The 13,467-nt window shown below is 47.2% G+C and overlaps 1 protein-coding gene across 1 annotated transcript; it reads left to right on the top strand.

Moving 5' to 3' along the window:
- Positions 1 to 4,995: 4,995 nt before the first annotated feature.
- Positions 4,996 to 8,009, top strand: LOC121997057. Its single transcript, XM_042551279.1, has 2 exons — positions 4,996 to 5,169; positions 7,335 to 8,009. The coding sequence occupies exons 1-2, from the start codon at positions 4,996 to 4,998 to the stop codon at positions 8,007 to 8,009; spliced, it is 849 nt and encodes a 282-aa protein (XP_042407213.1).
- Positions 8,010 to 13,467: the final 5,458 nt, after the last annotated feature.

Below are 13,467 nucleotides of genomic sequence, written 5' to 3'. Positions count from 1 at the left end.
TTTCGATGAATGATGACAGCAATAGCATGTGAGCAAGACAGTCCTGAAATTTGAAACTCTCCGCAGTTATAATATTTATTTCCAAATCAACAATGAATGAAGCACCTATGTCTCTACTTCCATTTCAAATTGAGAGTAGGGGTGGACTTCAATGTTGCGGTTCTTAACCGCTGTTGTCCTATGAACTCTTCTCTTGAAACTTTTGTTTTGCAATGCCGCCAAACATCATGAGAAGGTATAACAAGCGGAGAAGGTTCATGATCGCTTTGTGTTTATAAGACCAGTAAGAGGGATGGAGGGAGAAAGAGAGGGTGAAAGGACGTGCATCCGAACCACAAAATAATTTTCAGTTAAACATGTGACTTGGATGTTTGGAAAATGGTGATTGACAAGAAGAGATTAGCGGGAGGGAGGGGTAAAATGGGAACTTTATTTTTTGTTGTGCATCATTTGGTATAAATAAAACTATGATACGTCTTTTGATAAATACATAATTCTACCTACGCCTTTTGGTAAATTGTCGCAAATACAAAGATAACTAGCATTACCCAACTTTTTAGATGAATTTCTTGTTACGATTCTATGGAATATTTACCTATCAATAAAAAAATTTAACATTCTGTTGGGACGGAAGGAGAAGAGAGGGGAAGTAAAGTATTTAACTTCCTCTTATTTTATTTGGAAAGGAACGGTTTATTAGCATAAAATGTGTTAATTTATTTTTGGAGAAAAAGAAGGGAAATGAAGGTTAAATAAATCAAGTTATAAAAATATTTCATTTTTTAAATTAAATATTTTTATAATATTAATATTTATTTTATGAATATAAATTAGATATTTTTAATAACAAAATTATTTAAATAATTAATTATCAATAACAAAATTATTAAAATAATAAATTATCAATAACAAAGTAATTAGATGAGAAATAATAAAAATAATAATTTTGAAATTCCTAAATAAAAAAATAAAAGATAATATTTGATGCGGATGTGTTATGGGGCTTGGGAGGGAGGAGGGCATTTTCGTCTTTTGACACCTTAAGTGTTTGGTTATAAAAGCGGCACTATTCATCTCTCGAAAGGAGGGGGAATGCCTTTTCCGCCGCCAGGCAGGGAGGAGCTTTCTACTTCCGCCGCCGCCAGCCAGGGAGGAGCTTTCTACTTCCGCCGTCGCCAGCCAAGAAGTAGCCAGCGTTGCCCTCCTCCTCTCCTCTACCTCCTTTTCATTCCAGCGCCGCCACCGGAAAAAGGGGAGCGGTTCATGCCTGGGGTTTCCGCTGCCGACACCAAGGCGTTCATGGGGATTCTGCTGTCGACTCCAGGGCACGCATGAGGAGGATGTCCTCTTCTCCTTCTCCAGGCCAACGCCGCCTTCTAGACCTCTCCTCCTCATCCTCTCCAGCGCCGATTACCTCCGGCCAACAGGGGTCGTCCCTGCCCTTCTCCTCGTCCTCAAGCCGGGCCATAGTCGGCTGAGGCTTGTCGCCGCCGCGAGGGAGGCATGCCACCTCCTCCTTCCTCACTAGATGTACGACACAGCCGCCTTCTCCTACTTCATCTGGCTCTGACACCGTCGGGGAATATCGTCATCACCTCCAGCAGTTGTCACAGCCGCCCTAGCAGCAGTCGCTTCCGGTCGCTAGCGTTGCCGCCTCTGGTGGCCATCACTACAGCCGCTTCCGGCGTCCAGCGCCGCCGCCGCCTCCAGCGTCCAGCTTTTGCTGTAGCTGTTGATACCTCCTGGCAACCGTCGTCACCCTCCGAGTAGCCACCGTCCGAGGCATCAGGTATCGTACTAGGCCTATATTCCGACCTGTGAGCCGAGAGTGTGTTCGGCCTTCGTGCCGCTATTGTATCTCGGCATGTGAGCCGATGGAGTGTTCGACCTTCGTGCCATTGTTGCATATCGGCTTGTGAGCCGAGGCTGTAGTCATACCGTACGTCGCCTTGTGGATCCATATCACGCCTGGCTTCGAGCCACCGGAGCCAGCTACTCACCTGGTGGACATTTATCTACTATTCAAGGTCACGACGACTCGATCAGCTCACCCACCTATCCGAGGGAGCCCCCCGGGGCCAGGGTACGTTCTCGCACTCCTTATTCGTGCATTTATTTTTCTATTATTATATGGTTGTTCATATATTCGTGGGACCCACATCGAGCATCGAGGTACCAGGGATCGGGGTAACTCGGTCGCTGGCTGCAGGTGTTGTTGACCAGAGGACTTCGGACGACTTGGCCAACATAGAGGATTGCTCACCATCCGGGTCATGGAGATGCGGTCAACATCCCAGTCACGTCATCCCGACGACTCCGTCTTCCCAGCTTCCCGACAGGATCAAATTAACGTCGTCTATGGGAAAGCACCTGATCTGGAACGTGAAGATGGGCGACGCTGGAAAATTCTACCATCCTCATGACCTCGGTCAGTTTTTGTGTTATCTTTTCTTTTTCAGTTATATGATCTGCTCTAGTTCCTCGATCGAGGAACCCTGTGTCGATCGGTCGGGCGTATATTATCCGAGCAACGGGCTCGATGTCGAAGACCCCGCACCGATCGACCGGGCGTATATTATCCAAGCCACGGGCTCGATGTCAAAGGCCCCGCGTCGATCGGCCGGGCGTATATTATCCGAGTCATGGGCTCGATGTTGAAGGCCCCACACCGATCGACCGGGCATATATTATCTGAGCCACGGGCTCGATGTCGAAGACCCCACGCCGATCGACCGGGCGTATATTATCCGAGCCATGGGCTCGATGTCGAAGACCCCGCGTCGATCGGCCGGGCGTATAATATCCGAGACACGAGCTCGATGTCAAAGACCCCGCGCCGATCGGCCGGGTGTATATTATCCGAGCCACGTGCTCGATGTCGAAGACCCCGTGCCGATCGGCGGGGTTTGAGTTATGTTAGAAGATCGTCGAGCGGCGATGTTAAACGCCAGAGCCGAATTGGCGGCTATAAATACCCGGCTTGAAGACCGTCGAGCGGTGACGTTAAACGCCAGAGTCAAACCGGCGACTATAAAAATCCTGGCTTGAAGACCGTCGAGCGGTGACGTTAAACGCTAGAGTCGAACCGGCGACTATAAAAACCCTGGCTTGAAAATCGTCGAGCGGCGATGTTAAACGCCAGAGTCGAACCGCCGACTATAAAAACCCCGGCTTGAAGACCGTCGAGTGGCGACGTTAAATGCCAGAGTCAAACTGGCGACTATAAACCACCCGACCTGAAGACCGTCGGGCGGCGACGTTAAACCCTAGAGTCGAACCGACGACTATAAACACCCGGAAGACCGTGTTCACGGACCAACTTGTCAGATCTTCTATCTCCCCCGTTCGGGGTCAAGTGTCTTCACTGGTCTCGGACCAGCTTATTGGATCTTCTATCTCCCCCCGCTCGGGGTCGAGTGTCTTCACTGGTCTCGGACCAGCTTATCGGATCTTCTATCTCCCTCGTTCGGGGTCGAGTGTCTTCACTGGTCTCGGACCAGCTTATCGGATCTTCTATCTCCCCCGTTCGGGGTCGAGTGTCTTCACTGAGCTCGGACTAGCTTATCGGATCTTTCATCTCCCTTGTTAGGGGTTGAGCAATCTCCACTGGTCACGAATCAGTTTATCAAGCTATTGCCAATGGTCTCGGACTAGGGTATCTCCATTATTCGTTGACCGGGGCATCTCTCGGGCTCCAGGCCTTTCGGTTGCATGAGCCTCGCACCCACTCAGGATGCCAACTCCGTACTTTTTGTTCTCCCGTGATCATCTCCTGGGCAACACTATCTCGCTCGGTATTATTCGATTGACGGACCAACATTTTGCGATCGCCCGTTCGGCATTCTCTAGGCTGCTCAGTCAGCACTCTCGTAGTCGTCCGACCGGTATCACTTGGTCGTTCGTACGGCCACACATTTGAACTGGGTCGCACGCGCGACATTGCCCGCTCATTCGCCTGATCAGGTATCTTACGGACACCTGGTCATCTTTTTCAGGCCGCCCAATCACATTTTATGGCCCTCCGACCAACATTTTTTGGTTGCTCGGTTGGCGCTTACTGCTCATTCGTCATTTCACCTTGCACTCATCGTTCGCAACTCGCTTACTTGTCGCTCTGCCCCGCACTCATCATTAGCGTTTTACCCGGCGTTGTTGCTCGGTCAACACTCATCCCACACATCGCATTGCTTGACACTCGCATCTTACTCGCTGCTCGGCTCAAAGGTTCTGCTCCTGTTCACCTTCGGTTCTCACGAACTACATGCCCACTCCGTCTACAGGACTCACTCCCACTCAACATTATTTCTATTACCCGATCGTCCACTTAGCCACATGCTTGTTTCACTCGGCATCCCAGTGATCATCAGGTCGACATTTTACGGTCATCAGGTCGACATTTTCTCAGTCACCCGATCGGCATTGCCCGCTCGGTCATTAGGTCGACATCTTCGCGGTTATGCGCTCGACATCCCATGTGGCACTCGGTCGACTATTATTTTACTTGCTTAACGTTGTGCCACCCGCTCGGCATCTGGTCGGCTATTGACTTGGTAGTCTGCTCGGCTAACGACTGTCATTGCCGAACACATTTATTTCGCTGGCTATGCTCTCGTGCGATTTTCAGGCTCCACTTCCTCCCGGCGCCTCATAGCTCATTCGGTATACGCTCGGGTGCTCACTCAGAGCCTGCCCGATCCCCTGTTTGGCATCCGCTCGGCATCGTTGCCAGCTCATGTGACGCCATTACTATAGCTACCACTCGCATGACATTATACGATGGGTTCAGCGATTTGATATGGTTACCGAGAGTGAGTTAGCCTTTGTGACAGATTGTCTAGTCAGTCGGACTCGCGCCTCCTTCGACTAGACTTGAAGGGGAGGCTTGTGATGCGGATGTGTTATGGGGCTTGGGAGGGAGGAGGGCATTTTCATCTTTTGGCACCTTAAGGGCTTGGGGATAAAAGCGACACTGTTCATCTCTCGAAAGGAGGGGGGATGCCTTTTCAGCCGCCAACCAGGGAGGAGCTTTCTCCCTCTGATACCTTCGCCGACGACCGACGAAGCAGCCGGCGTTGCCCTCCTCCTCTCCTCTACCTCCTTTTCATTCCAACGCCGCCACCGGAAAAAGGGGAGCGGTTCATGCCTGGGGTTTCCGCCGCCGACACCAAGGCATTCATGGGGATTCTGCCGTCGACTCTAGGGCACGCACGAGGAGGCTGTCCTCTTCTCCTTCTCCAGGCCGACGTCGCCTTCTAGACCTCTCCTCCTCATCCTCTCCGGCGCCGATTACCTCCGGCCAACAGGGGTTGTCCCTGCCCTTCTCGCCCTTCTCCTCGTCCTCAAGCCGGGCCATAGTCGGCTGAGGCTTGTCGTCGCCGCGAGGGAGGCACGCCACCTCCTCCTTCCTCACTAGATGTATGGCACAGCTGCCTTCTCCTACTTCATCCGGAACTGACGTCGTCAGGGAGTATCGTCATCACCTCCAAAAGTTGTCGCAGCCGCCCTAGCAGCAGTCGCCACCGCCTCCGGCGTCCAGCTTTTGCTGTAGTCGCTGATACCACCTGGCAGCCGTCGTCACTCTCCGAGCAGCCACTGTCCGAGGGCTCAGGTATCGTACTAGGTCTATATTCTGGCCTGCGAGCCGAGAGTGTGTTCGACCTTCGTGCCGCTATTGTATCTCGGCCTGTGAGCCGATAGAGTGTTCGGCCTTCGTGTCATTGTTGCATATCGGCTTGCAAGCTGAGGCTGTAGTCGTACCGTGCGTCGCATTGCAGATCCATATCGCGCCTGGCTTCGAGCCACCGGAGCTAGCTACTCACCTGGTGGACATTTATCTACTATTCAGGGTCACGACGACTCGATCAGCTCACCCACCTATCCGAGGGAGCCTTCCCCGGGGCCAGGGTACGTTCTCGCACTCCTTATTCGTGTATTTATTTCTCTATTATTATCTGGCTGCTCATATATTTGTGGGACTCACCTCGAGCATCGAGGTACCAGGGATCGAGGTAACCCGGTCGCTGGCTGTAGGTGTTATTGACCAGAGGACTTCGGACGACTTGGTCAACATAGAGGACAGCTCACCATCCGGGTCATGGAGATGCGGTCAACATCCCAGCCACGTCATCCCGACGGCTCCGTCTTCCCAGTTTCTCGACAGGATCAATATTGATAATGAGAATTCTTATTCTTTCATAACTTATTAAATTTTGATGGTAAAATTTAAAAAAATCTAGATCTTCTATTAAATTTTGACAACAAAAATAGTTTTCCCTTCAATTCAGTTAGAAGACGTATCATATTCTCTCCTCTAATGATCTAACAACAATCGAGTTATGAAGAAGATGAGGGAATTTGACTCCAACGGCATGACAACATTAGAAATTAGAAAATCTCTTAAACTATTAAGAATATAGATAAAATTAGAATAATTTTTTTTTTATTTTCCCTTCCCCTTCCTTACACCCTAATTCTAGGTATAAGAGCAACTGCATTGGAATGTTATTCAAATGTTATAACGTTATATGAACGTTAAAACCAATGTAAGAACTGTTATAATATAGATGGGGCCCACGTAAACATTGAACGCGTTCAATGTATATTTTATTATTTTTTAATCGTTGTGTGGCCCACCATAAACATTCAAGTTTGTGACCTACCATCCATAAACATTCAAGTTTGTGACCTACCATAAACTTTATATATATTCTATTAAAAAATTAAAAAATTAAAAAAAATCATTTAAACAGATAGTAATCAACGGATAGTTTTTCAATATTTTTTTTAACGGATAGTTTTAAAAAAATTCTTAGTTTTTAATTTTTCACACAATGGATATTAATCAACACAACGGATCCTTTCAACGTCTATTTCAAGTTTCAACAGATAGTTTTTTAAAAAAATGTAAAATTTCATCTATAAATACTCATCACCTTATTTCAATCTTTCAACACCTAAATACCTCTAAAATTCTTCTCTTATTTTCCTCCGAAATGTCTCAATATTCAAGTAGCATCAACTCTGACTCGACAAGTGAAAATGAAGTCCAAGTTGGAGTTGATGATGAAGGTTATGATCTGGGGAATGAGCTAATGTCGTTGATACTTCAACAAAGTCGACAAATAGTTGAAGCATACCAAAGTAATAACGAGATGCGGTGAAGAAGAAGGTTCATCCAAAGAAATCGTGAAGCCGGACATGTGAGACTCTTCAATGATTATTTCTCCACAACCCCAGTGTATCCAGATCAAATATTTCGAAGACGATTTTGCATGCGAAGAGATTTATTTTACCGCATAGTTAATTCACTTGAAAGTCGTTCTTCATATTTTCAGCAGAGGGATGATGCTGCAAGAAAAAAAGGCTTGTCACCACTACAAAAATGCATGGTTGTGATTCGCCAATTGTCTTATGGAGCCCCAGCCGACCATCTTGATGAGTACCTACGCATGGGTGAATCAATCGCCATCAAGTGTCTGTTCAAGTTCTGCGGTTATGTGGTTGAACTATTTGGTGATCGATACTTGAGAAGGGCAAATGCTGATGATGTTCAACGTCTTCTTCAAATGCATAATGAGAGGCACGACTTCCTTGGAATGTTGGGCAGCCTTGATTGCATGCATTGGAAATGGAAAAACTATCCAGTTGCTTGGAAAGGCCAGTTTACAAGAGGTCATGGATCACCAACAATCATACTTGAAGCGGTCGCGTCTCAAGACTTGTGGATATGGCATGCATTCTTTGGTGTCGCAGGTTCACATAATGATATTAATGTGTTGTACGAATCTCACATATTCAATAATGTCTTGCAAGGAAATGCCCCGGAGATTAATTTCACGGTCAATGGGACTCAATATACAATGGGGTATTATCTAACAGATGGAATATATCCAGAATGGACTACTTTCGTGAAGGCTTTTCGTTGCCCGGAAGATCCCAAGAGGAGGTTGTTTAAGGAAAGACAAGAGGCTGCAAGAAAAGATGTTGAACGAGCATTTGGGGTGCTCTAAGCTCGATGGGCAATTGTCAGAGGTCCAACACGTTATTGGTACAAAAAAAGTTAAAACATATTATGTTAGTATGCATTATTTTGCACAACATGATTGTTAAAGATGAGGGGGAGCAGGTGACAAATTGGTACAACAACGATGAAGGTGATGAACTTGTACAACATATCCAAGGTTCAAATCGAGGATTTCATGATTATCTCCGAATAAATTCTGAATTACATGATAGTCATGTGCATCACCAACTTCGTGCAGATTTAGTTGAACATATTTAGTCACAATACAACAACAATTCTTGAAAGTATTGTATTTTAAGTTTATGCAAGTGTAATTTTTTTTATACGTTGTACTCCTTCATTTCAAATTTATAATAATATTTAAATTTTAAATAAAATTATTAATATTATTATTTATTTTAATTTTAAATAAATATATTTTAATTTTATGTAAATAATATATTTAAAAATAATATTATTAATTATTTTAAATAATAATTATTTAAATTGTATAAATACAATTAAAATTGTAATGAAATTAAAGATTAATGGACAACAGGCCCCACAAATAATGAAAATTAGTGTTAAAATGATGCGAGAGAATGAATGTGTTAATATAATGTGTACACGACATGTGGGTCCCATAGATAAGAAAAGTTAAAATTTATCCTTTCCTTCTCTTCTTTCACTTTTTCTCTTACAAGATTCAAAGTTCCCCTTTCCATTATTTCTCTTTCCTTTTCCTTTTCCTTTCCCCGCCTCCTCCCAAATAGACGGTAAAGCATATGGTAATTGTTCTACCATGCATATGGTAATTGTTCTAAATTCAAACATTCAAGAGTTCGACTTGACTCGATTACACCCCTATCAAGGACTCCAACGGTACTATGCATTACTTGTTTAAAGCTCTCTATAGGTGATTGACCGTTACGAAAATTTTCAGCCTGATTGTGGGCCTGATATAGGATAATATTAGGCCCAATGTGGGTCTGATATTATCTGATATCAGGCCCAATGTGGGTCTGATATTATCTGATATCAGGCCCAAGTTGGGCCTGATATTCTCTTATATGAGGTCCACGTTGGGCCTGATATGGTATCATATCAGACCCAACGTGGGCCTACTTGGTTGGCACGTCACCTGCTTTGTTCAATCGATCACAATCTAATTTTTTGATCATGATTTCTAAAACCTAAGACTATATCTCCGTTCTATAAACTAAAAACATGCTGTAGATTATGATTTGTGAATTTGTTTAGAATTTCAAATAGACTAGGTTGAACACTTGATTTGAAGTCTATAACAAGAACATTGGAAATATCTAATTGTATTGTAATTTAGCTTAAATATCTAAGTAATTTTTTACTTAAAAATAAATTGGTGGTAGGTGTTATCCCCGAATATTAAAATTCAATAGGGTGTGTGTTGTTCATTGAATGGAAATCCATAAGATTGAAATGTTCCGTGCCAACTGGCACGGAGCAAGAACTTCATTTGTGGTGGTTAGAAACAAGATTTAGTACCATATCTTGCTTCTCCCCTCTCAAACCTTTCTAGGGAACATGAAATTAAAGAAATCCAAGTGTTGTAGGTCCATCAATGAGTTTTGGTCAAAATCCACAGATGGACTTAGACTTCTCCGATTGAACCCATTTTAAGTGGTCTAAGTTTCTAGTCTTGCAAGGACTCTAATGGTGCTATGCATTACTTATTTAAAGCTCTCTATAAGTGATCAACTGTTACAAAATTTTTCAGCTTGATTATGGGCATGATATGGGATAATATCAGGCCTAACATGAGTATGATATTATCTGATATAAGGCCTAAGTTAGGCCTGATATTCTCTTATATCTGGCCCATGTTGATCCTAATATGGTATCTAATCCGGCGGTAAGGAGCGGGGGTCCACAGAGGAAAGGGTCAATGGTACGAAAGAGTCAAAGGTCCGACCGAGCAGGGAGGAAGTCAAAGGTTCGGCCGAGCAGGGAGGAATCTCTTGGCCAACCGGCTTGGGTAAACCCCGGACTGGCATGAAGACAGCTCGACCTTGGGTCGAGCTTCCGACGCTTACAAGCTCCTTTATAGAGGAACCACTATGACGAGTAGCTGGGATGCTAGGCCGAACGACAGAACTACTAGTCGGGGCCCCCCATCCGAGTATATGACCGATCGGCCGGCTCACCCGGTCCGAGGCATGTGTTTACCCGGGCGCCCAGGAGGCCAAGCGATCAGACCGATCGGCCCGGTTAAAGACACAGGGCTTAGAAGAGGACAAAAGGGGCAGCTAGTGATATCATTCTCGAGACGTCTGCCACCGACAAGCAGCATGGTCGACGGCCGGGCCGTACCAAGGATCGTACGAAGGAAGTTTCCACTGCCATGACAGAGATATACTCGGACAATTGAGGTATAGTGTCAGACATGCTTTTCTGACACAGCCATTCCAAGGTATGCTTTGGAGAACATGCATGCTTTGGAAAGCATGCACGCACCTCTCCGGGGTCCTATATAAAGACCCCCGGACTTCGACGGAGGTAGGATTTTCTCTCCTATTCTACTGTAGCCATAGTGTTTATTCTGCCTCTTCTTGTCATCGCCTGACTTGAGCGTCGGAGGGTCATCGCCGAGAACCCCATCGGTTGTTGTGGGTCATTGGAGGCTTACGTCGTAGATACCTGCTCGAGTCACGTCCCTAGTTTCCATTGACTCAGTGTGCGGACAGGATCAAATTGGCGCCGTCTGTGGGAATGCACCTGAATCCGAGTCGAGAAGATGGAAGAAGCTGGACACCAACTTATGGTAACGCTCTCTCCTGAGGAGCTCGAAGCACTTATCCAAGCGCGGGCCATAAAGATGGTGGAGCAACAGCAGAAGGCCCAAGCAGAAAGGATAGCGCAACAGGCCGCCTCGGTCTCTGGAGGCCGAGCAGCCATGGAGGACCGGCCGGAACAATATTCTACGTGGACTCAGAACAAAGGGCAGACCGGCACACCAGGAGACACGCTGGCCGCCCCATTCCATATCATCGGGCACTGTTCCAGACCCCGTCGGAGCTGGCCCTAGCCAGCCAGGGATCGTCCGACGAAGCGCCCATGCGGGACGCCAGAAAGGGGAAAGGACCGCGTACAGAGTCATCTCCCGAGCGGGTCAATCGCCAATTCTCTGAGGTGATTTTACAAGACCTGCTCCCGAAGCATTACGCTCCAATATCGATTGGGGAGTATAATGGCATAATTGATCCGGACGACCATCTCGGTACGTTCGATAACACTGCTACTCTTCATCAATACACTGACGGAGTTAAATGCCGAGTCTTCCTCACTACATTATCCGGCTCGGCTCAACACTGGTTCCGGAGATTGCCGGACGGATCGATTAAGAGCTTCAGATATTTCCGAACGGCATTCCTCCATCACTTTGCCAGCAGCCGACGCTATCAGAAGACTAGCGTCAACCTCGTTTCCATGAAGTAAGGCCCAAAAGAAACTCTCCGAGCCTACATCCAGCGCTTCAACCAAGCGGTTATGGACATTCCCATGGTCTCATCTGAGACAATGATGCATGCTTTTACACAAGGCTTAGTCGATGGAGACTTCTTCCTCTTGCTCATCAAGAAGCCGCCTCGCGACTACGACCACATGCTGAAAAAAGTGAGTGAATACATTAACGTGGAGGAAGCACAAGCGGCTCGAAAGAAGGAAGCGCCAGGCGAACCCCCATCTCAAACTGAACGGAGAACACATATCAACCAGCAACTGCCAAAAGGGCCACAAGCCGAGGGGATGAGGCCATCTCAAGATTTCAGATCGCCCGCTGTTCAGCATATTGCGGCCGAACGACCCCGGTAAAAGGGCAAGGTATGGACGCCCATGTTTTGCAAAATCCATCAATCAGCAACCCATAATACTTGAGACTGCCGAAGTCTCCCCTTGGTCAGCCAGCCTGAGCCAAGGAGCTATCGCCGTTGGTCTCCTTCACCGGACAGGCGAACTTAGCATCAACACGCCGAGCGACAAATAGTTCGACGTTCACCGGAGCGGCACCATCATCAACAGCAACCTCACCAGCCAAGGGCCAACCATCGAGTCTCCCACGAGCAAGCCAGACCATCTGCTCGGGAGGAAGAAAATAGAAGTAATTCCACTCGGGGGGAAATCAATATCATCGCCGGTGGGCCAACAAGTGGGGACTCCAACCGAGCCCGCAAGTCGTACGCCCGATGATTGGAAATACATGATGTGGGATGCAGCCAAGAGAAGGCGAGCGGGCCAGCAATCAGCTTTGGGCCTGGCAACCTCGAGGGAGTCAAAGTGTCGGACGATGACGCCCTCATCATCCGAGTGGTAATAGCAAACTATACTATTCATCGCATCTTTATTGACATAGGGAGTTCGGTCAACATAATTTTCAAGAAGGCGTTCGACCAGCTCCAAATCGACAGGGCGGAGCTACTACCGATGACCACACCCTTGTTCAGATTCACGGGGAACGAAGTTTAGCTAGTCGGTCAAATTAAGTTGGCCATTTCGCTCGGGGAAGAGCCACTCAGGAGGACGCGGACTGTTAACTTCATCGTTGTGGATGCTCCCTCTGTGTACAACGTCATTTTGGGGCGACCGGCCCTCAACGAGTTTCAGGCAGTCGTCTCAACTTTCCACCAGAAGATCAAATTCCCCATGGAAGACCGAGTGGGAGAAGTTAAAGGCGATCGATTGGCAGTGCGGCGTTGCTATGTGGAGATGGTGCGGGCAGAGGCGAGATCCGCTCGGAAAGCCCCCCGTATCGAGGTAAACACTATAACCGAGAAGCCGCCTACTTTTGTTTACAAAGAAAAGGAGGAGGTACAGATTCATCCAGATCGACCGGAGGCCACGACATTCATAGCTTCCGACCTAGAGGCAAGCAAGAAGGAGGAGCTGATCAGATGTCTCCAACAAAACCTAGATGTCTTCGCGTGGTCGACGTACGAGCTGCCAGGAATCTCGCCGAGCGTCGTGCAGCACGAGCTACATGCCCGGCCGGATGCTCAGACCGTCAAACAGAGGAAGCGGGATTATAATGCCGAGCAGAACGTCATAATACGGGCAGAAGTCGAGAAGCTTCTGGAGGCCGGCCACATACGCGAGGTGCAGTTCCCAAGCTGGCTCGTGAATGTGGTGCTAGTCTCCAAGTCCGGCAACAAATGGAGAGTCTGCATCGACTTCCATGACCTGAACAAAGCGTGTCCGAAAGATTTTTACCCATTGCCCCGGATTGACCAAATGGTGGATTCGACCGCGGGGTGCGAACTGATATGCATGTTGGATGCATATCAAGGTTACCACCAAGTGCCGCTCGCCCGGGAGGATCAAGAGAAGGTCAGTTTCATCACAGCGGACGACACTTATTGCTACAACGTCATGTTGTTCGGACTGAAGAACGCGGGGGCTACGTACCAACGGCTCATGAACAGGGTGTTCCGGAA

This window comes from Zingiber officinale, chromosome 1A, assembly GCF_018446385.1.
Source record: "Zingiber officinale cultivar Zhangliang chromosome 1A, Zo_v1.1, whole genome shotgun sequence".
Classification (NCBI taxonomy): Eukaryota; Viridiplantae; Streptophyta; class Magnoliopsida; order Zingiberales; family Zingiberaceae; genus Zingiber; species Zingiber officinale.
The sequence above is the reverse complement of the archived record's forward strand: the minus strand, read 5'-3'. Positions and strand labels throughout refer to the sequence as shown.

Excerpts from the sequence above, each read along its gene's own strand:
- LOC121997057 (XM_042551279.1), top strand. The coding sequence starts at position 4,996 with ATGCCTTTTCAGCCGCCAACCAGGGAGGAGCTTTCTCCCTCTGATACC. Across the intron at positions 5,170-7,334 it reads TTTCCGCCGCCGACACCAAG|CAGAGGGATGATGCTGCAAG; the intron begins GCATTCATGGGG and ends TCATATTTTCAG.